We start from the raw sequence: 23,125 nt of genomic DNA, 5'->3' as shown, positions 1-23,125 counted from the left end.
TTTTAAAGCATAGATGACGGCCCTCAATCCAGTGAAATTTTAGGCTTATTTCCAGAAAGACACATTTCTTATGCTTTGTGGTAAAGTTACATAGCTATAGAAATCACCCCGTGGAAGTCTGCCTTCAGCTAGAACCTCAGATCCACACTTGCTCGCCCTCTAGAGAGCCAGAGAGACAGCAGAGGGATCTCTACCCCTCTGTAGTTAAATCTCTTTCTCATGTGTCTTTCCAAAACCTGTTCTTTTAAAATGAGAAATCTGCAGAAAAAAATCATTAATATTTTCTACCTGAAAGAATTCACTTTCCAAATGAAAGGGGCTAATTTTGGAGAGTTTGGGCTGTGTCAATGAGGCACTAGTGAGACAGATATTGTAATTAGGCCCATTATCTTTTGTTAATTCAGTTTACCCTGAACAAAATAGATAAAATAAATGCTTGAACTCCAGCTATTCAGATGTGCTTACATAAATATGGCCTCATAATAATTTGTTTTCAGAGTTCATTGGCTTTAATTGTCCCACCGGTGCTGTCGAAATGTGCCCATTGATATATCTAACACGTTGGTATTCATATTCTATAGTATCTTGAGATCTAATGCACAGCATGATGACTATGCTTAAAAATACTGTATTGTGTAATGGAAATTGGCTAAGAGAGAAGACTGCATATATTCTCACCACAAAAATGAAATAGGAAATGTGTTAGGAGATGCATATGTTAACTAGCTTGATTGTGGTAATCATTTCACTATGTACATGGATAGCAAAACATCATGTTTTACTCCTTAAAAATATACAATTGCCATTAAAAAAAAAAAAAACAAGATTTGCAATAGATTGAATGCAGGAGATGTGAGAATCCAGCTGTCCTCTTCACTTTGCAAAAATACAAAGCAATGCCACTAGGTTTTTTGTGTGTGAGGTTATGGTTAGTTTTTCATAAAAATGCATTATTTGTGTTCACCTTAATGAGCATTGTCACAAGCCTGGGTTCAATACACAACCCTGACACTTCCCTCAATATATATTATACATCGCTCTTTAGTGACATGTGGCTGAAGGAAAATTTAAATCCAACAGAATTTGCTGAACCTCAGTTCTGATGCCATTTCTTACAAGTTTAGAGACAAAAATAATAGAAATCCTGGAATATTTCTCCCAGCCCAGAACTTTAGTTATTTTGTAGTTGCCAAATCTGTAAAATTTCTGAATATGCCCTCCTGCAGAAAAGTGTCTTAGTTAAATAATTAATTAAGCTCTTTTAAAAACCAGCAGTTCCCTGTGGGTTGCTTCTATAATTGCCTCTTCACTCATCAACTAAAGGTCTACCTAAGCTAACTGTCTTGTTTCGCAATGTAATGTTTTACTTAGTTAATTCTTGCAATTGTTTACTATATAGTTCATGTGTCTCTGTTTTGTGTTACCATCTGCTCAGAACTGTAAGGTCCCAGAAGACAAGACCAGAGTATGCTTAAATTATTTTCTATGGAGCCTACACAGTATTATATAACATTAAATAGGTAATTATTTTTAGTGTGATGATGATAAAGACATGAATCTGTAGCAGGCTGATAGGTTGTGAATTTAACACACACAAAAAGAAGCTTACTGAAGCTCTGGTTGTTGTATCAGTTGCTAAGTACAGTTTAGTATAATGTGAAGGCAGTGACAAAAATGTTCAAAATAGCCAACTCCCAATGACTTATGAGGCACATGTCTACGTCCCCTAAGTCGCCATGCTGCTTATGCCCCAGGGCTATGCTTCTGCTTCAGAGAGGCTGTAAAGGCATACAGGAGGTCAGATCAGCCAGTTTTCTAAATACCTACAGTTCTGGTAACAAGGGTACCCAAAGAGAAGCTGGCAATGATTACTAAATCATTATTTTTAGGGCTTATTGTGGAATTGAAATCTTGATGGTCAATTTGCATTAACAAATCAACATTCATTGAATGCATGGTTTGTAGATCCATGGAGAAATTCCTTTTCCTGTCAAAAGCTCCATATGGTATGCCTGACTGCATCCACGAGAGAAAATTAAGTAGTTCATCTTGATGGACTAGCAGAAGTTGGAGGAGGCAGCCTTAAAGACCAAGCAATTTCCTAGAACTGAAGAATTTAACTTTTGTTATAGTCCTCCCCTCTTTCATCCCTGTCAGCAGGAAAACTGTCATGATTGATTTCAAATGAATCATCCTGTGCATTCCCCCCCCACCCAAAGTCACTTATCTGTCACTTCATGAAAATTGCTACTGGTCCTCAGTGGTATGCAGTATTAGCTCAGACGTCACACACAATTCATTGTATACCACAGAAGTTGAAATAAACACATTATGTGTAATATATATGATAAATAAATAAACAAAATTTCTCCTAAACTGGCTATATATCAATAAACTCAGCAGTTTTATAGCTAAGGTCTGAAACTACAACCTTTGGTCACTTAGCTGCCAGTGTTCTTCAAAGAGAAACTAAGAAATGTTTGGCTTGCTTAGAGACAACCTTGAAAAAGTACTGAGAAATTCATTTTGCCAAGTTTATTAATATTACCTCTACTTGTAAGACCCACATATTCCTTGACATTTAAAATATTTGTAAAGTACATTTATGATTACATTTCTTTCCATTTTAAAACAACCACAGATCCCTTAAGTACTCATGTCTTCAGGATAGAATTAGAGCACGTCTACCCCTGGAGTGCTTGTCTGTGAGCGGACATGGTCACACACTCTAACATGAATCTCAATCAGTGTTATGACTCCTGCAGTCAGAGCAAGTGTCAGGTTTACCGATCAGGAGCTGAATGATAGGTAAGAAGGGATGCCTTGCACAGGTGCTGGTACTGCGTCCCCACATTCCCTATCCAGGTGCACAATCCTTTACCTGTAATTCAGAAATCCACAGGGCTCTGGAAAGCAGGGCTTTCAGTAACAAATTCAGTGGCCTAAATTGATGAGAAGTTTGTAATCCTTATTCTACTAGTCCCCTCTCACTAAATGGGAACATTAATCTATGGGATTATGAGGTGCTGCCCTGGACCCTCTGGGAGGTGGTGTTGTGTAAATGTATATACTCACCATATCACCTTTCTAAAATCTAAAAGTCTAAGTCTCAAAACACAAATGGCACCAAAGGTTTTAGATAGGGGATTGTGAATTGTGCCTTCCCTTTTAGTGCTGAAGACTTTTACAAAATTCCCGGAAGCAGTAGCATATTAAACCACCCATCACCTATATGGGGTAGTTAGTTGTTCTCATAAAGAACAACTAATAGTTTTATTTCAACTAGTATCTTCTGGACTAGACAGACAACTCTTCCAGAAAAAATATTGTCTTTAGAAATAATGTTTATGTTCCTTGAAAAAAATTGGAAAGTATGTAAAAGTTAGAAGAAAATAAAAATTATTTCTAATCCCACAACTTAAAACTAACCAAAGTTACTGTAATATTTTATTGTCTTTTTTCCTATGTCTAATTTTATTTTTTATAGATTTCATTTATTTATTTTTAGAGAGAGGGGAAGAGAGGGAGAAAGAGAGGGAGAGATACATCAATGTGTGGTTGCCTCTTGCGTGCCACCTACTAGGGACCTGGCCTGCAGCCCAGACATGCTCCTTGATTGAGAATGGAACTTGTGACCCTTTGCTTCTCAGGCCAGTGCTCAATCCACCGAGCCATACCAGCCAGGGCCCTATGTATAATTTTAAAATGCAACTGGTATCATAAATACTAAAGCATTATTGTCTTTTTTCCCCAGTTTTATTGGCATAATTGACATACTGTACCATATTAAGTTTATGGTGTATAACATAATGACTTGATACACACACACACACACACACACACACACACAGACTGTGAAACAATTACCACAATAAGCTTGGTTAATATGCATAATAGCTGAAAGCATTATTTTCAAAAGCATTCTTTTTAGTGCCTTCAGAGTGTCCCACAGGTATAAATGTACCATGATTTAACTATTTTCTTATTGTAGGGCTGCCTACTTGTTCCCAATTAATTAACTAGAACTGTTTCTTAAGCAGATTATTAACCACAGTGCCAAGCATACTTAGTCACTCAATAAAAAAAGAATTGAATTGATTAAAATTATTTTCATCAACTAAGATCCTAGCTCAAATTGGTTAGTTAGTTTTAATTAGATGCTTAATAGGAATCTGAAGGAATAAACTCCAGAGCAGTACATCTTGGCTGTGGAAGGGAGCAGGTTAAGCCAAGGCTGACAGGGCAATGCAGGAATGGGAGTTGCTGACCAGTGTGTGGATTAGGAGTGCAGCGTTGAAGAACTAAGATGAATTTTGACTATGTCACAGCTTGACCTACTGATAGAAGTGTTGAGCTGTCTGCAATGGTTTCATTCTCCTACTCTTCCGAAGAAGTAGCTGTTACGTCACATGTTCTGTTTTCTCTTTTAATTGTTCACAGTTGTTCCTGTGAGAGCAGACATGTGCTCTTTGAATTTAATTGAATGCCTGCTTTAGAACAATGTGACAAAGAAATATTATCTTCTTAGATTCCAGTATGTGTTAAGATGAGTATACTCACTTCTGGGAATTCCCAAGTCAGATCTATGTGAACTCTTCCAGGAAATGTGATTAGGACAACCCAACAACTCTCCCCCAAGCAGATGAAGCTGCAAACACCACTTTCCCCTAAAGGTACTAAGACAAGACTCAGCAAACTGAATGAGCAATATTTAATTGTGTGGCATTTTGCTGATGCTCACATGGCTCTACCTCCAGAATGCCTGTTTTGCTTTGTGGCCAAAACTACTCTATTTTCAAACTGTGTGAACATTGCCATAATTCTCAAAAAACAATTAGTGGTGCAAACACTGGTCATGGTAATATTAGTATTCAGCTAATTTAATTTAATTAAGCATTTAATTTCCTTCTGGCATTTTTTTAAATAAAAGAGAAGCATAAAGGAGGGAAAATAATCTCAGGTTTTTAACTATATTAAGCTTTTTATTTGCTACTTCTTGGGCTACAGCAAGCCATGAATCTTTAAAGCAAAATGCAAATTAAAGTAAAACAAAAATCATGTTTGAAGTTTCAAAAGGCAATGAAAATCTAACTCCTTTAGCAGGGTATATTAGTTTAATATTTATTCCTTAGAATAAATACTATAAAACAATATAAAATTGTATAGACTACAACCCTGGCTGGTGTGGCTCAGTGAATCGAGTGCTAACCTGTGAACAAAGGTTCACCAGTTCCATTTCCAGTCAGGGCACATGCCTGGGTTGCCAGCCACATTCCCAGTAGGGGGTGCTCAAAAGGCAACCACACATTGATGTTTCTCTCCCTCCTTTTTCCCTCCCTTCCTCTCCCTCTAAAAATAAATAAATAAAATATTTTTTAAAAATTATATAGAATTCAGTATTATAGAGTGATATAAGGTCCTGAGGACTATTTCCCAAAATGTTAACAACCCATTCTTTATCAATTAACATGCATCAGTCTTTCCTGGAAATACCCAACTTCTTCCCCTGATGTCCTCCTTACCAGTCAATGATAATTTCTGATGAGATTCAAAACAATATTGCAATAAAGCAGATACTACAATATTGTAGAGCTCAAGAAATATTAACTGAGTCATGAAAGTGAAGATAAAACTGAAAGGATACTTCCTAATTTTAATTAGGCTGTCAGAAAAAGTTCTTGGCCAAAAACAAATTAAACTTGAAACCTCTTCTCTTTTTTGTTAAAGATGCACTATGTGGCCTTTTGTGGGAACTCATGGGTTTTCTGTAACAGCAAAATTCTGATTTTTCTATATAGTAGTCCCTCTTTACACATGAGGATATGTTCTAAAACCTCCAGTGGATGTGTGAAATTGTGGATAATAGTGAACCCTATATACACTCTTTTTTCCTATACATAGCATACCTATTAAAAAGTTTAATTTACAAACTATGCACAGTAGGAGATTAACAACAATAATAAAACCACAGCTCACATGGGCTCTACCTCCAGAATGCCTGTTGAAGCCCATATTGTTTCAATATACTGTAATAAAGTTATATGAATGTGGTCTCTCTCTTTGATAACTGATCTGATCATCAGGATAGCTGCTAAGCGACTAAGGGGTGGGCAGCCTCTACACAGTGTGGATACACTGGGCAAAGGGATAATCCACACTGCAGGCAGGACATAGCTGGATGGTGCAAGATTTCACCACACTATTTAGAGCGGCTTCCAATTTAAAACTTATGATTTTTTAATTTCTGGAATTTCCATTTAACTTTTTGGATGATTTTTAACCTCTAGTAACTAAAACTGCAGAAAGTGAAGCCACAGATATGGGTGTGGGGGGACTACTTTATAATATTTGCGTCATCTTTCCCCCTACACTAAAGGGATGTATCTATCACAGCATTCCCCTAGGAAAAAATTGTTTTCCAAGACAATCATATTGTTTTTTTTCTTTCTATAAATTTCTAAAAGTCTTTCTTTAAAGGCCTTTGGTTTTTTTTCCACTTTCGAGTTGACAGATGGCATAGCTCATCAATTTTTTCAGTTATATTAAATACATTAAAAATAACTTAAGAACTAAGCAGAAAACTGAAGTCCTTATACTATAGAGTATAAATGTATAAAACATCCCATACCAATAAATTATAGATAATCTGTGCCATATTTTACGTTAATGCATATACTAATTTGATGAGGTGTTTGAATAAATTCTGGAAAATTTAGTAAGTAGCTACTTATGTGAGCTATATGAACACAAATTACCATTTTCCTCCACCTGTCACATAAAAGTTGAAATATATATAATGGAGATAGTAGTGTGAATCATATATCATTTTTAAAGAGTTAGAAAATCTTGGCATGAGTTGGTCTTGATTTACATTTAAACTACACTTTTATCTGCAATATATGCAATGTGTTATGTATATTTTCTGCAGATAATGTTTCCTTACGGCGATTTCTGAATCTAGATGATTCTCACATAAGACATCATCAGGCTTGTAGTGGGCACTATTCTAATTGTAAAAACCCCTGGAAGAGGCCAGAGGGCAGGTTGCTCATTAGCAAACTCCCCATCATTGGAGAAACATGCTTGGTGGAGCCCTTATGTTGTATCAGGCTCTCAGCTGGGCACTGACCCTCAGTTTCCTCACTTTTAAAATGAAGTTAACCATGTCACCCACTTTCCAGCTATAGCACATGGATTTTTCTTTTATTTCCTCAGACATATTAAGACATATCAAGCTCCCTCTCACCATTTGCCTTGGCTCATATGTTCCCGTAGTTTGGAATGCTCTCTCCAATTTTAGTTACACCTACCAATACTTCAATCCCAACTCAAAAGTCACCTCCTCAGGGAAGCCTTCCCTGACCTCCCAAAAAATGGAATTTCTGTTATACATGCTCAGGGTACCCTGTTCTTTTCCTCTATAGCACTTAGTTTACAGGTATTTAATTATATGATTGCTTTATAGCTTTCTTCCCCATTAGGCCTAGCACTAGTCAATAAGTAGTGATAGTTGTGTAAATAAATCTGTATGAATGGACCCTAATTTAACTCACAAAAGATTAGCAAAACCTCAGTAAATGAAAGGCAAATTCTCTGGAAGAGTCCTATAACTGGAATAATAACAGAACTTGGACAGTAAGAGTGTGGCTGATTAATTAGGGCCACTCCTTTCATCAGGAGGCATTGTCTGCAATGTGGCCATTACCAGAGGGAAGGGGGTGGGGGGAGAGAAGACATAGAGGAGGGCAGTGATGGAAGGAGACTAGACTTGGGGTGGTGAGTACACAATACAATATACAGGTGATGCATTATAGAATGGTACTCCTGAAACCTATATAATTTTATTAACCAATGTCACCAAGAAATTCAATTTTAATAAAAAGAGCGTTCTCTGTTTCCTCTCTCTTTGGGTCTGGACAGGCCTGTGACAGCTTTTGCTGATACAGAATGGCAACAATGATTCAGGCTAGTTCCCTGCAGCCCTTAAACGGCCTGGCAGCATCCACATCTCATTTCTAAGACACCAACCACCAATCACAAAGTGAGTAATCTGATTGACTACTCTGAGTGACTACTCAGACCGCCTGTAATGAGACTACCAATCAAAGTGACTACTCTGAGACCACCTGTAATGAGAAGTCCAAGCCACCCACAGAGGTCCTGGAGGAAGAGACTTATGTGGAGAGGGAGACCAAGGAATACTGAGGCGCAGGAGACGTGTGTGAGGAAGCCATCCTGGAAGTGCATCCTCCAGCTTCAGCTGCCCCACCGATTTCTTGTGGGTTAGATTTCTTGTGGGTCTTGTGGGTTGTTCCACAATTGTTTTACTCAAAACAATTTTGTTAGATTGTGTTGTGACAGCTGTCATATCTGCATGATTTTTTAAAACTTATCAAAATTGGTAAGTTTTCTGTAGACATTGTAATATTAAAGATGCAAGAAAATATGCAACATTTTCAGCATATTATGCTTTATTATTTCAAGAAGGGTAAAAATACAACTGAAGCACAAAGATTTGTACAGTGTATGGAGAAGGTGCTGTGACAGATCAAATTTATTGAAAGTGGTCTGTGAAGTTTTGTGCTGGAGATTTTTCACTGGACGATGCTCCATAGTCAGGTAGACCAATTGAGGTTGCTAGCATTCAAATGGATACCTTGAGAACAATCAACGTTATACCTCATGGGAGATAGCCAACATACTCAAAATATCCAAGTCAATAAAGTTAAAGGAGAAAACAAAATATGTGTCTTTATTCTATGGAAAAAACTAAATGGACTTTTTGGCTAACCCAATATAATTTTGTAGTGGTGCTGGCAAGAAAGAAAAATGTGGCAAAATAATCTGACACTATTTTTTATATGACCTATATTTTTAAGAGTTGTGCCTCTACTTTGTCAAACATATAGAATATAAGTAACCTAATTTTTTTAAATGCAGTAAATTTTCACCAGCATTCAATACAAGAAAATTCCCATTTATCAGGGGACACTGGGCAACAATTTTTGTTGTAATGGGATTTGACCCTAGAATGGGTAAGTAAAGCTTTCCACAACCATGAATGAAATGGGAAAGAGGAAAAGGAGTATTGTCTGGCTTTGCATATTCTCTTCCTCTTCTCCTTCTCCTACTTGTCTTGTTCATCATCATTATCACAGAAGCCAGTAACATTTGTTGAGTGCTTCTTCTATCTATATGCTACAACCTCTACATGGATCATCTGATTCACCTTTGTAACACCGTAAGGTAGGCGGCATCTTTATTTTACCAATGAAGAAAATCAAAGCTCTGTGTATAAAACTGATTGACTCGAATCATACAGGAATAAGTGGTAAAGCCAGGATTTGAACAAAAGCCTGGCTGAATACTGACTATCTTAACTAGTGGGAAGGATAGAGAAATCATGTTTCATATGTTGTTTAATTTCTATTTTATTTTATCCTCTTCACATGCATCTAAGACTAAGATTACTATATTCCCATTTTACAGAGGAAGGTCCATGGCTCAGAGAGGTTAAGCAGAGTGTGCACGATCACACAGCTGTGGTAGAGCAGGATTCAAACCCCAACTGTGAACTCTCTACAACCCCAGGGCAATTAACAGGCTTTTGGAGCAATAGAATCATAGACTCTTGGAACTGGAAGGGGACTTGGCATAATCCTCTTATTTTGTAAGAACTGAAACCCATTTTTATGAAGGTGGGTTGATGAAAGTAGGGAGAAGTGAATGCTACTCTTTGCTTTAAGCCATTCTCTAAATGTCTGAATTGAGGATTCAGCAATAAAAAGATGTGCTCCTCAGACTAGCAAATAATACAGTACTATGTGATGGGAGGGCAATCAGGGACACAGTTATATCACATCCATGCTGGGGGGCCCAGAGAAGCTTCTTGGAAGGAGTGATGCCTTCACTGTGTCTTAAGGGGGATTAGGAGTTACCAAAGGAGGAATGGCCCAACTACATTCTAGGCTATAGAACAGCATGTGCAGAGGCCCATGTAAGAGAATGGGGCAGTGACCAGACTGAGGATGGGGAAAGGAGTCTTGTGGGCCATGGTAACACATTTGGACTTCATTATGAGGGTACTGGGAAGCCAATGGAGGATTTCGCAAGAGAGTGACATGGTCGTACTTGAAGTTTAGGAAGACCATTCTGGATAGGCGGGTTGTTGAAATAATCCAGGAGACCAATACTTATATTCCAGAATAGGTGGTGGCAGAGTGGGTGAAGCGCCATGAAAAGATTTGAGTCATTTTAAGGAGAGTAATCTGTTAGGACATGACGATTGATTAAATGGATGCAAAAGAGAATCTGAAACTAAGGATAACACTCAGATTACTGGCTTGAGCAATTCTCTGTGTGAATAGAAGAGAGAATAGAAGGGAAAAAGGAGCAATTCTGGGAAGAACTGGATAAATTTAGCTTTGTGCATGTTGACTTTGAAGTTCCCATGGAGCAACCAAGCAGGGGTGTCTTCTAGGCTGTTCTGAAACTCAGAAAAGAGCACAGAACCACAAATGAAGACTTAGGCATTGTTAGGATGGATGTGGCATTTGAAGTCACAAGCCTAGATTAGCTCACCCACAGGAGGGAGTATGTAATGCTGGAGGAAGGGAAAAGGAGAGAGGGCAGAGAGAGCAGTATCGCTGATGCAAAAGAGGAAAGCAGGAGGCAGGGTGTCCAGGACCTGTGTGTGCTAATGCTGTTACAATAATTGTGGGTTGATACCACAAGAACAAACTTGGTGATGCTCTGGTATTGCAAAACTCACATTTCATTGTTTTTCATAAGGAAACAAAACAACTTTATTTCAAAAGGAAATTAAGAGGGGCTAATCAGAGTCCAGGAGGAATGCACGTACACAAACGTACATATAACAATTTCAAATGTAAAGAACGTTTTTCTTTTCTTCATTTGGACTACTTAAAAATTGAAAGAGCTTTTCCCTTCATCTATTTCCTGCCCCACAGACATACATTTGGGTAAGAAAAAATCATTACAAATACTTCTGGAAAGATAATGCTGCAAAAAGCTCTGAGAAACTGAAAAGAATTATAAAAGTTCAGGGCTGCACTAACCTCTGGATATCATCATAATCCATCACAAACTTGTTGTTCAAACTCAATAGATTTACACCACACTTCATACTTCCCGGTATACTTGGATGATCTTATTAGCCCCTAATGTGGTTGTAATGAAATAGATGGCTCTGGCATCCATGGGTTGTTCCACTGCTAAGAAAAAGTAATAAGCAGCATAAGAGAGGCATGCAGGAAGTGTTACAGGAATTCAGAAAAGAGAAATATTGCTTGTGTAGAAGAGCATGAAAAGAAGAAAGGGCTGAGCTTTGAAGCACTAAAAGCACTTACTGAGTGCTTTCAATGTGCGCATTACTGAGGTAGACACTTTATGTGTTATCTCATGTGAAGAACTTGGGTGTGTTTTGAGTGATAGGAGTGGGCATTTTACCCAGAGGAAGGTGGAAACTTTGGTATTCATCACAGTGCCTGGCACTAAATGCACAATAACTATTAATATTAGGCTAACCACTAATATTAATTGAATACTTCCTGATGCCAGTGTATACAATGACCTTTGGTACATGCTGCCACATTTCAGCCTCAAAACAACTCAGAGATCGAGGTATTTTAAGTCTTACTTACACATAAATTCAAGAGAGTCACCCAAGTAAGGCCCTTGGTAAAATAAAAATGGCATACTTGCTAAGAATTTCAAAGAGAATGTTTAATAAAGGATACAAGAGGGGACCCCCCCCAAAAAAGCCAGAGTTATCTTCTGAAGTGTGGGCCCCTTGTCATACAGCCCTCCCCTACTAGGTGAGTGTTTTAGGAACCCACCTGTATCAGTGTACCAGCTGGTGGTGTTCTGAGAGGCTGCACTCGGCTTCAGTACATTTTTTTAAAAGACTCTTTCAACACATTTGTCCATTTCATGATGGGTGATTTGTGAGCACACCTGCCCACACTGCATTGAGTGTTCAGCAGTTTTTGACCAAAAATGGTATGACTCCCCATGCGCCACCCTCCTTATTCGCCCAATCTCGCCCCTGAGAGAATTTTGTTGTTGGTGTTTCCCCAGATGAAAAAAGTCCTCAAAGGGAAACATTTCACCAGTGCAGAAGAGGTGAAACAAAAAACAGCAGAAGTACTAAAAAGCATCAAAATCAACAAGTTCAAAGCCTGTTTTGAGCAGTGGAAAAAACATCTTGATAGGTGTATTGCATCAAATGGAGAGCACCTGAAAGATGAAAATGTTAAACATGTAAAAATAAATACACAATTTTTATAAATAAATTCTGGGTTTTTTAGGTCCTCCATTATATGTTTTTGGAGGTATAGACAATATAAGTGCAACCAACAAGGGATGGTGGGGCACCCAGGACTAGCAAAAACAGGGAGCCACTACCACCCCTAGGTGTAGATAATTCAAAGAGCATTATCAAACAGTTCAAGTTGAAGTGCAGTAAACTGGCCATTTCTTTCCAGATCATAGAATTTAGGAATTCTAACTTCACTGCTTTCATTGACATCTTTACTTCAAACATGTGCTGGATGGTTGCTATGTCAGACCCGTTGGTCACTGCTGCAGTTACTCTGATTAACATGCAGAATGACAGCATGTGCAATACAAGGAAACACTGTAAGGAGCTGGAGAGAGTGCATGGCCCCAGTACCACCTCCTTGTGCACTAAATATTGCCAGATGCTCTTTCTGAAAACAGAGTTGTCTTTTTTTGCATTTTTAAAAGAATATTCATAATATCTTGTGCTAAAATTGGGCTTGGAAATATGCACTATTTATTTCCATCAGGTGGTTGCATTGGGTTATTAGAACCCAGCCAGGAACCATCAGACAGAGCTGTGATTAAAGGAGGATGCACCTGTTGCTAGAACCATGAAAGAGAAGGAATGTAGTGAGAGGAATTAATACGTTGACCTTTCCCTTCTCTTGCCCTCTAATCTCCTGTAAGTGTCTCCCATTGGCCAAAGCCAACAATAATGGGATCCCAGGTGATCCCACGGTAGTCTGTGAAGGTCTGTTCTCCAGGGTTTAGAGCAAGACAGAAATGGCGGAGCGTGAGTCTGGAGCACAGTAAGTTTACACAACTAGAGTGGAGGAAGGCCAGGAGTCAAAGTCAGGCACATGATGCCTTAGTCACTGCTTTTATGCATTCCTCTACCATACATATTGTAGGTACTTGGTAATTGTTTGTCCAATGAATGAATTCCCAGGTGGAAGTTGGAGAAACCAAGATTAGGAGGCTACACATCTTGGCTTTAGGAACCAGAACCCTGGCTACCATGAAAGTGGCCATCTCCTAGTCTATAACCCAATGCTCACCCATTCAACCAAACATCACTCACTCCTTGGATGTCAAAGGAATTCTGTACCAGTGGGTTTCTGTCACAGTAAAGGTTTATGTGTCAAATTTAATGACTCTCATGTGGGGACACTTAGGACTTAGTGTCAGATTGCAGGCTTATGGTACTTACTTGATTCAGTATTTCTAGCACTTGGGATGGATGAGTACAGCCTTGAGTCCTCAGTCTCTTTCAGGATTCCCACCCCAAACACCCATCACCAATAAAAGTAAATCTTGTATTTACTAGAATGACTACGAAAGCAATAAGGCAAGAATATCTCTGTTGAATCCTGAAATAGTTGTTATCTAAAATTGACTTCAAAGGCAAGTACCAGCTGGATTGGGAGTAAAAAGGAGAAAACTGTATTTGAACAATGATTAAAATAAAATGAAAAAAAATGAAAAAAAAGGCAAGTACCAGCAATATTATCAATGAAAAAGAAAAAATATTTATCAGTCAGTGTTCAGCCAGGAAAAGAGAACAGCTTTAGGTATTTCAAATAGAGGGATTTAATCAGGGAATTAATCACAAAGGTTTTGAAATGTGTGGAAGAACAAAAGGAGCAATTTGACCAGAAGGCCGACACTATCATTCACAATTACACGCAGTGCCTAGCACAGTACCTTGCATATAGTAAGGGTTCAATAAATATGTATTAAACCTATGATTAAATGTATGGGTGAAATTTGGTCTGTCAACCTAGGAAGATGATGGGTTCTGTTGAAAGCATCAAGATGCCTGTATGACTCCGATTATTCAATAAACGTGGATATGTGGTTTGGCCTTTGGTAGAAAATCATGTTCAAAGCCTTTTGTTCAAACCTGTTAAAGAATAATACTCATTGAGTACCTACTAGGTGCTAAGTACTATTATAAGCACTTCTCAAAGCACTTTGAATTACTAATTTAGCCTTTATAATAATTCTATGATGATGTATTCATCGTTTCCCATTTTACAAATGAAGATGAAACTAAGGCAAAGAGCTTTTAAGTAACATGTCTAAGGTCATACAATAATAAAAATGGAAGAGCCAAGCTTCTACCCACAGTCTGGCTCCAGAAGCTATACTCATTCTCCATACCATATGTCTTTCCATTGCTCAAGTGATAAAAGCTTAGTGAGCCTATCTACCTTTACTTCCCATTTTCCCCATTGCACTCTGGGGAAGAAACTAGCTAGCTATTTCCCTGACCTCTTTCATTTTCCTTCTGGGCCCACAGAGGCTATATTTTCCAGACCTTCCCTGTGGCTGTTGTAGCTATGTCACTGGGTTTAAGCCAGAGGAATGTGAGCAGGGGTGATGTGCATTAAGTCTCTCACACATAGCGTTGCCTGTTCTTTCTCATTCTTTCAGCTTGAGGAAAGTGAGCATAATGAACTTGATGCCAAATTTTGAAGAGTTGGAGCCACCATATGGAAGAAGGTTGGATCCCTGAATGTTGGAGAAAAGTTGGGAACCAATTAGGAACATGTGTGTTAGACTTCAAGAGAACAAGAGATGCCCTTCTATCAACTTTGTGCCATGTATGTGTTGGAGTTCTTTTGTTATAGCAGCTAGAGTTACCTTAACTGATACATGTATGAATTGAGGTGATCTATTGTGCTTTGAGCATGTGTATGGCTGTAACACTCACTTTTCATTAGAATTCTTAATTATTAACATCCTAAAAATTATTCAATGCCTAAATAAAGTCCAATTGCCTTTAAGCAGCTTTCTTCCATTCCCATTAGCCTCAGTGATACATCTTTCACCCAACTTCCTGTAGCATTTTGCTGCCTCTACCTGTTATGTACCCTATCATATCTCCAATTTTGGATGTCTTGTTTTTCCAGTGAGATTTTGAGCTCTTGTTTCTATGCTTTTTGTGTGACTCAGAAGTGCATATTATGCCTTGGGAATTTTCAATAAGCATTTGTAGGGGAAATGAATTTATAAATATATTAGGCTCAATAAAATCCATTTTCTGAAAAACACTACTTCATCACTCAAGCAGGAAAGCATGTAAACTATAATTTACTGCAGTTGGTGTTTTTATTATTCTCTTCACTGGTATACACATTCTAACACTTTTTGACAACTGCTTGGAGGAGACAGAAGGCATACTTATCAAATTTCAGATGACACAAAGCGAGAGGTAATAAATAATGCACAAGATGACAGGATCAAAACTAGGCAAGTTGGGTTGAACCAGATAACATTTAATAGGGATAAGTACAAATTAAGACTTTTAAAACCAGCAGACCAATTTAATATAGTCAACATCAACGTTTAGAGAAAAATTTGCAGATTTTAATTGGTTGCAAGGTTGACATGAGCCGAAAGGGGTATACAGGACTCTGTTCATAGTTAGGCTCAGGGCACTGGGTGTCGGGCAAAGCATTAAGGTTTGTAACAAGGTTCAGGCATGAATTAAGGTTGCTAGGTAGAGGCCAACTGGTAGAGGTTCCATCCAACTGGAGGTGGATGGAGCCTCAATTTGTGGTAGAGGTGTGAACGAAGTTCCATATTTTAATTTGGGCAAGCTCAGCACCTGGGCCAACATTCACCTGTAGCATTGGTTGGAATACACTGAGCATTCCATTCAGTGATTTCTGACACTAAGTTGGTGCCAGTGGGGAAGCCTGGGTCCCCTTAAGTTTTGCCTCAGAAGTAGAACCTAGTAAAAAGGTTTGCTATTTTCCTTTTGGTCCCATTCCCCCATGTCACGGTAGGAGCTGTCCTTCACTTAAGACGCTTAATCTTTTTGAATATTTTATTTATTTACTTTTAGAGATGGGGGAAGGGAGGAAGAAAGAGAGGGAGAGAAACATCAATGTGTGGTGGCCTCTTGCACACCCCCTAGTGGGGACCTGGCCTGCAACCCAGGCATGTGCCCTGACTGGGAAGTGACCCTTTGGTTTGAAGGCTGGCACTCAATCCACTCAGCCATACCAGCCAGAGCAAGACCCCTAATTTCTGAAGGTGGGAAATGCCACATCACCTACGTAAATTTAAGTTTTACCCTTTGAAGAAGGGAGAGAAAGCAGATCACATCTCCTCTGGGCTCACTTGGTACACCTATTCCAACATCCTCAGTTAGATCTGCTTCTAGAAGCAGATCTAGGATCAGGGTTCTGGTAAGAAGGTTGTGACCTGATCCTTGGCACGAGACTGCCAAAAAAGCAAACACAATATTAGTCAGTACTATTAGAAGCCTAGCATCCAGAACAAAGTTTCTGCTGTAGTCTGTGTGGTATCAGACCACAGAGGAAGAATTGTTTCTTTTCAGGATACCATGATTTAAAAGGATTATTGGCATGTATCAAAAGGAAGATGACCAGAATGTTGAAGGGACTTATAAACCAAATATCTAGTTACTTTTTGCTGGTCCTGGCTCAAGGCCTGGAAGATGTTGGAATGGTGGGTGGGAAGAGAGTGGGGCAGGATATCCGAACTGTCTTCAGACATATGAATGCGCTCTGGTGAAGGAACACTAGCATGTTAGGTAATATCAGGAGGCAGAACTCGAACCAGTGGGATGTAAGCCCAAAATGAAGTTTTTAACCATATTACTCGTCAACAGTGGAATACACTTTGTAAGTACGTGAGGTTTAAAATATTTCAGTAAAGATCCATGACTGCCATAGATGTTTTCACTGTAATTCAAGGACATTGAGTAGGAAGTTAGATGAGAGGGTTCCCGGGGTCCCATTCAAATCTAATATTCTAGGATCTAATAGATCTTTACATTAGAAATGTTCTACAGAATGTGAACAAAAGATATCACCTGAGATTATTTTGTAGTTACAACCTAGTTTTTAAAGCGGTTATCTCCCCAACCCCCCCCCAAAATAATCAGAACCCATGGGTTATTTAATCTGGGAGATGTATGATGGGAAAAACGTTTAGGGCCATTAAGAAGGAAAAGGCCCTCCCTGAGGGGTAGGGTTAAAGAAACGTTCAGCAGACGCCACGGGAATTCCACAGAGTTGTACAGGCATGAAAGGAAGGTCGAGGAGGAGATTAGAAACCCTCTCACTCAATGACTAGGAATTGTGATCCTGCTACAGCTCGACACTGCTCAAGGTGAGCACGCGTCTACTGTGAGGAAAACACGTTTGGTCTTTGCCTCCCTTCCTCTGTGGGCCCTGCAAACGAACATGCCAGAATCACATTGTTTGTGACACCTGATTGTCCTTGAAATACTGTTGAGTATCTGTGCCTCTTTTTTTTCTCTTTGTATGTGTTTCGTGGACTCTTCCTCTTTCTCAATGACAGGAATTCAATTTTTTCATAATCTTGTATCTCACATGGGGTAAGGGGCCATTTGCAAAGACAGTCAAGATAATGTGAACCTGGGTGAGAAGACAGTCTCACCTTAAGAACTGGGGGGTGGAGGGTACCACGTGCTGGGCAACCTGAGAACAGGAGAGCAGGGAGAGAGGTCAAAGTATGTATCCACAAAAGAATAATCCCATCGTTTGCCGCCTGACCACCAAGAAGCCCTCCAGCTGCCATCTCCAAGTTCGCCTAGGAGATGTGTAGTGTGCACCTGCGCCGGAATATAGGCAGCGTCAGGTCTGACTTCGGTGACTGTTCGCCGAACAGGTTCCCGCACCTGCGCCCACCTTTCACACTTCCCGCTCCACACTGGCCTCCCCCAGCCCCACTCTCCGTGCGGCGCTCGCCACTTCCACTCCCCCTCGGCTGCAGCAAAACCCCGGAGCGCCGGGTGGGCGCGCGAGCTGCGCGCGGGCCGGCGCCCGGGGCTCTGGGCATGCTCAGTCGCGCGGGCAGGGCTCCGGGCGCGAGCGGGCGGCTTTAGTACCACGTTCGCCGGCTGCCAAGGGGAGCCGCGGGGCGCTCGCAGTCTCGGCGCGCGCTGCTCGCGGGAGGACCTGCCGCTGCCCGGAGCCGCCGCCTCGCCGCTGCCCGGAGCCATGGCATCCCTCGGCCACCCCGCCGCCTTCGGCCGAGCCACCCATGCCGTGGTTCGGGCGCTGCCCGAGTCCCTCTGCCAGCACGCGCTGAGGCGCGCCAAGGGCGACGAGGTGGATTTCGCCCGCGCGGAGCGGCAGTATCAGCTCTACGTGGGCGTGTTGGGTAGTAAACTGGGGCTGCAGGTGGTGACGCTACCGGCCGACGAGAGCCTACCGGACTGCGTGTTCGTGGAGGACGTGGCCGTGGTGTGCGAGGAGACGGCCCTCATAACCCGACCCGGGGCGCCGAGCCGGAGGAAGGAGGTAACTGCCCGCCGGGCGACGCGAGGGGCGCGGCCGGGGCTGCGCGCGGGGCCCTCCCTTGATGCTCCAGACGAAGTTGCCCGGGGAATCGCGGAACTGGCCCCCGGGCTAGTTCAAAACTTCCCAGTTGGGGATGAGGGTGTGTATAAGCGAGGCAGAGAGAGAGAACCTCATTGTTCACGCCTCCCCGCTGCTGGCGCAGCACGGGTGCCTTGGAGAGGACCCGATTGAGTGGTTGTGCAGACTCGGGCAGGTGGGTGGGGTGGGGAATCCATCTTACAAGCATTTTTATTTGTAAAAATTACAAAGCAGCAAAGACAGTACAACCCAGAGTGTTTGCCAGGGAAGGGCGCTGCTCCGAGCAGGCGAGTGGAGGCTGGGCTAGGACTCCAGGGGATTATACCACCTGGTGACACTGGACCCCCCCCCCCCAAGTCCTACCTGGAGCTGGGAGTAGGGCGGGTCATATGAATTAAGGGGGTGTCGGTGTGCACGGACATAGGATGTCTCAAGTTACTTTTCAGGGGTTGAAAGTGAGTCCGCAGATAGGGACCGGCAAGTGAATAAATACAAGGAGAGTGGTTTGTTGGTGAACTGGGGTCAAATGTGAGCATGAAATAGGCTAAGTTGAAAAGCTGTACTCGGCTTTCAGTGTGTGTGTGTGTATGTGTGCACGCGCGCATGTGTGTGTGTGTTTAATTAGAAATGGTTGTTTCACAAATTCCATAGTTTTTATCCTCAATATTTTTTTAATTCGTAAGAATTAGGTATTTTTGTGTTCTCAGGGGATAGTGACTACTTTAGAATATTGCAGCTGTGAACATGGCCGTGATTGCTTTAAACACAAGGTAGGCTTGTGGGAAGAGACAAATAGAGTGAGATTGGATTTAAAAATGCCATATGGGCTGGGATTTCTCTCATTGCCCTCTGAGAGCTCAGGCTCAAGACTCTGTGTTGCTATTGGCATGAAGTGGCATTGCAGAAAGCTGGTGGTTTCTTTCATATCTGGAGGATTAGAGGGTTTTTTTCTTCCTATTTTGCCTTTATTCAATTCATTTTTCAAACGCCTCTTAGAGCATATTCTACACATGCTTCATTGCTTGGTTGATAGAACCTTACATGTTCTGAGAGAATAAGCATATTCCATTTATTTCTCAATGAGATAATGAGCATTTTTTTTCACTATACCTTAGCAGAAAACCAAAAAAGTAACAGGTCTGATTCTTCTAGCTCTTTTATCTCTTTTGCAATACCTCTCCATCTTTGAGTCTGTGAGATGACCCACTCTATTTTAAAGTGGTAAGCATACAACTCTACTTGAATACTTTCTAATGTGTCCTAGGCCATATAGCAGAGCTGTGGTTTGTACTTAAAGGAATAAAATAGATTTCAAAAGCCATTTCAAAATAGTACTCATTTAATGAGCATAGTAGTTCAATTTCCTGTTAAGAGACTGTCACATATTTAATCATCCATTTCATTTTATTCCTATAATAAAACCTTCCAAATTTTGGCCTTCCTGATACTAAAGTGGACAATAATCTTTCTTCCCTGTCAGATTTTTGAGACATACATTTTAAATTGAGTTTACTCTTACATCAGCCTGGTGGCCCACTGCCAGAGGCTACATAATGTAGTGGATAAGAACATCAAACTGTATCTAATTCTGTGATGTTGGGGAGTATCTCCTGCCTCAGTTTTCTCACCTGTAAAGTGGACACATACCTACATCATAGAGTTGTTGTAATGCATGTATTAATACACCTGAAATTTATAGGACAGGACATTTTATGAACATTGGTTAGTGTTCATTTAACAATGGGTCATGGAAGATTTACTCTTTCTCGAGCAGTAAGAAGCCTAATATACACTGATGTAACTAACGTGACATTTTCCCTTCCCAGGGTGAAGGGGAGTCATCTTCACGACTTAGGTTCCATCCTAATCTATGTAGCACTGCCTCCCAGTTTGAGCTTCCTGCTGGTGTGTGGTCTCTCTGAAAACACCTTTGCCATTGCACGTGATCTGGGTCACCAGAGTAACAGACCTTCCAACCAAGTCATTTGGGAATGGGTGCTTCTAGAAAGCAAGCCAGGCAGAGTAACCAGCTCTGTTTGAACTCTTTCAGAGCACCAGTTCTCATCCTCAGTAGTGTTAATACGTGCTTGTTGAGTGACTGAATAAATGAATGAATGAAATGCTAATTAGCTAATACCAACAAGCTGATAATAATTATGTTAAGGCCCTTGTTGGAGTGTTTTTAAGGTATATTTTTAATGTGACACCTGCCTTCCTAACTGTGAAATTCCACAGCCAAGCATTGTTTTCAAATTATTATTACTGATCCCCTTGCCTGCTGTCTCCTCACCCTCCATTCCATTCTCCACATGTGGCCAAGCTGGTTTTTCTAAAACTCAAATCTGATCCTGCCCCGCCTATGATTAAAAGTCTTGAGGGGCCTTTAACAAACTTGACAAACCCATTGAGCTTAGCTCTGTTTGCTTTTCAGCTTCAGCTGCACCTCTGACCCCACCCCAGCTGCCTCAAGCTCACCATGGTGTTGCTTTCCTGGGTATGCATTTGTCCTTTGTCTGGGATGTTCTTCTACCCTCCTCTACCCACTTTACCTAGTTGTACTCATGCTTCAGTTCTTCATTTACTATTCCCATTAAAATTATTGGCAAATCTTTATTGGGTGCTTGCCATTTACCAAACATTCTGCCAGATTTATGACATGAATTTCAATGCGTGTTCACATCAGCCCTTTAAGCTCAATGTAGCATTATTCCTACTTTAAAGTTAATGAAATTGAGGCTTAGAGAAATTAAATAAATTGGCCAAGGTTATAGGTTGAAACCAGTGAAACCAAGATTTGAACTCAGGTTTGCAGGACTCCAAAGCTCTAGTCCCAATCAGTGTGATACTAGATATCACTTTCCCAAACATAAGATTCATTCCCCTTTTATGAGCACCCATAACCAGCCTTCTGTCCTCCCTTTTATGGTACTTATCACACCACATGGTAGTTGCCTGTTTACCTTTCTGTATCTCCCACTATTATGAAAATCGTGAGAGCAGGGGTCATGTCTGCCATGTTCAACATTTTATCCCCAAGGCCTTGCACACAATAGCCATGCAACAAGTACATTTTTGAACAAATGTGTCAGTGATTTTAGACCAACCTAGTTTTTCCTCATTGTGACATAGCTGGTGTTTTGCAAGCATTCCCATGCTGTAGAATCCCAAAACTTTCATTACAAGTATAGATTTTTCTCTTTCTCTCCCTTTCCCTGTCTCTCCCTTTTGTTGTTGTTTTGTTTTAATAAAATTCCTGAGAATTTCCTTCTTAATCAAAGCATCACGTTATGTTTAATGACTTTTCTTCCTTGGAAGAAAGGACTGAGAATGGAACTTAAGAAAGTAATCCTTCTGGAAAAGCTCTGTGTTTGCCACAGTTGGGCCTCCAGAGATTAATAAATCACAGGTCCTGTCTGCAGGAAGCTTAAGTTTTGGTGAAGAAACTGTCTATACAGAAAGTCAGCAAAGGTTAATTGTCTAGTAATTTTGTATCTCCAGAAATATGAATATTTTAATATGTTTAATACTTTGGAAATAAATACATTAGCCTTGGTAAACCAATCACATTTTAATTGACTCCAACTTACTTTTTAGAGAGAAAAATCAATTTCTAAATGTCAAAGTCCTATAAACAAATATCTAAAAATACAGAAGTAAGGTAAGTCACAGGGTGTGAGAATGTTTTCTTTTAACTAAAAATTTGGATAGATTATACCTGCCTGAAGTACCACATTTCAAAGGGACAAGAGGACATGCGCTGAAAGCACCCCTCTCCTCCCTCCCCTCCCTCCCCCTCCATCCTCCACTCTTGTACCTGACTACTCAGTTCCTTTCCACAGAGGCAACTACTAATGACATTTGCTTCAGTTTCCTTCTAAAGGTAACTGAAGGTTTTTAGTGCCTAATACATGACCATCTGACAAAGCTTACTCAGGCAAAATTGTGAAATATATCCTGTGCCCTTTCGCCCTTCTTTCACAGCTCTTCTGTCCTTTCCCAGGTACCAAGTATTAATCTGTCAGATACTCCATCCAGGGGGAAGAACACACAAACTCATCCTCACAAAGTGATAATGGCTTTAATTACCCTTTCCCAGAGCATTTGCATCTTTAGGGACCTCTTTGGAAGAAAGCAGTGCCTAGCACAAGGTAATAAATTTCCAAAGTAGATTAGACATGGGGTGGGGCATTGGGGCATAGGAGCGTAAATGGAAGGGATGAGCAATACATATTTGGATAGAATGTCCCCTTCTTTGGAGGCACTTAACTATTCAGACCTACATGTTTTGGTCCTGGGTTTGTTCTCTGGTCAGGAAAAAGCATAATTATGCTGATCCCAGAGGCAAGGTGAGCATCAAGATCATGTCTAATGACTACTTAACATGTGCCAAGTTGTGCGTGTGTGTGTGTGAATCCCAAAAGATGGTATTTATTATTATT

The 23,125-nt window shown here is 40.5% G+C and overlaps 1 protein-coding gene across 1 annotated transcript in view; it reads left to right on the top strand.

The window, feature by feature from the left end:
* Positions 1-18,143: 18,143 nt before the first annotated feature.
* DDAH1 (dimethylarginine dimethylaminohydrolase 1) overlaps positions 18,144-23,125 on the top strand; it is a 140,403-nt gene continuing 135,421 nt past the window's right edge. The window contains exon 1 of the mRNA XM_028513695.2: positions 18,144-18,608. Within this exon, the coding sequence (XP_028369496.1) occupies positions 18,306-18,608 (303 nt within the window). The 5' untranslated portion in view covers positions 18,144-18,305. The remainder of the gene's footprint in view (positions 18,609-23,125) is intronic.

This window comes from Phyllostomus discolor, chromosome 5, assembly GCF_004126475.2.
Source record: "Phyllostomus discolor isolate MPI-MPIP mPhyDis1 chromosome 5, mPhyDis1.pri.v3, whole genome shotgun sequence".
NCBI classification, from domain to species: Eukaryota; Metazoa; Chordata; class Mammalia; order Chiroptera; family Phyllostomidae; genus Phyllostomus; species Phyllostomus discolor.
Note: the sequence above shows the minus strand (reverse complement) of the source record. Positions and strands in the feature narration are given on the sequence as shown.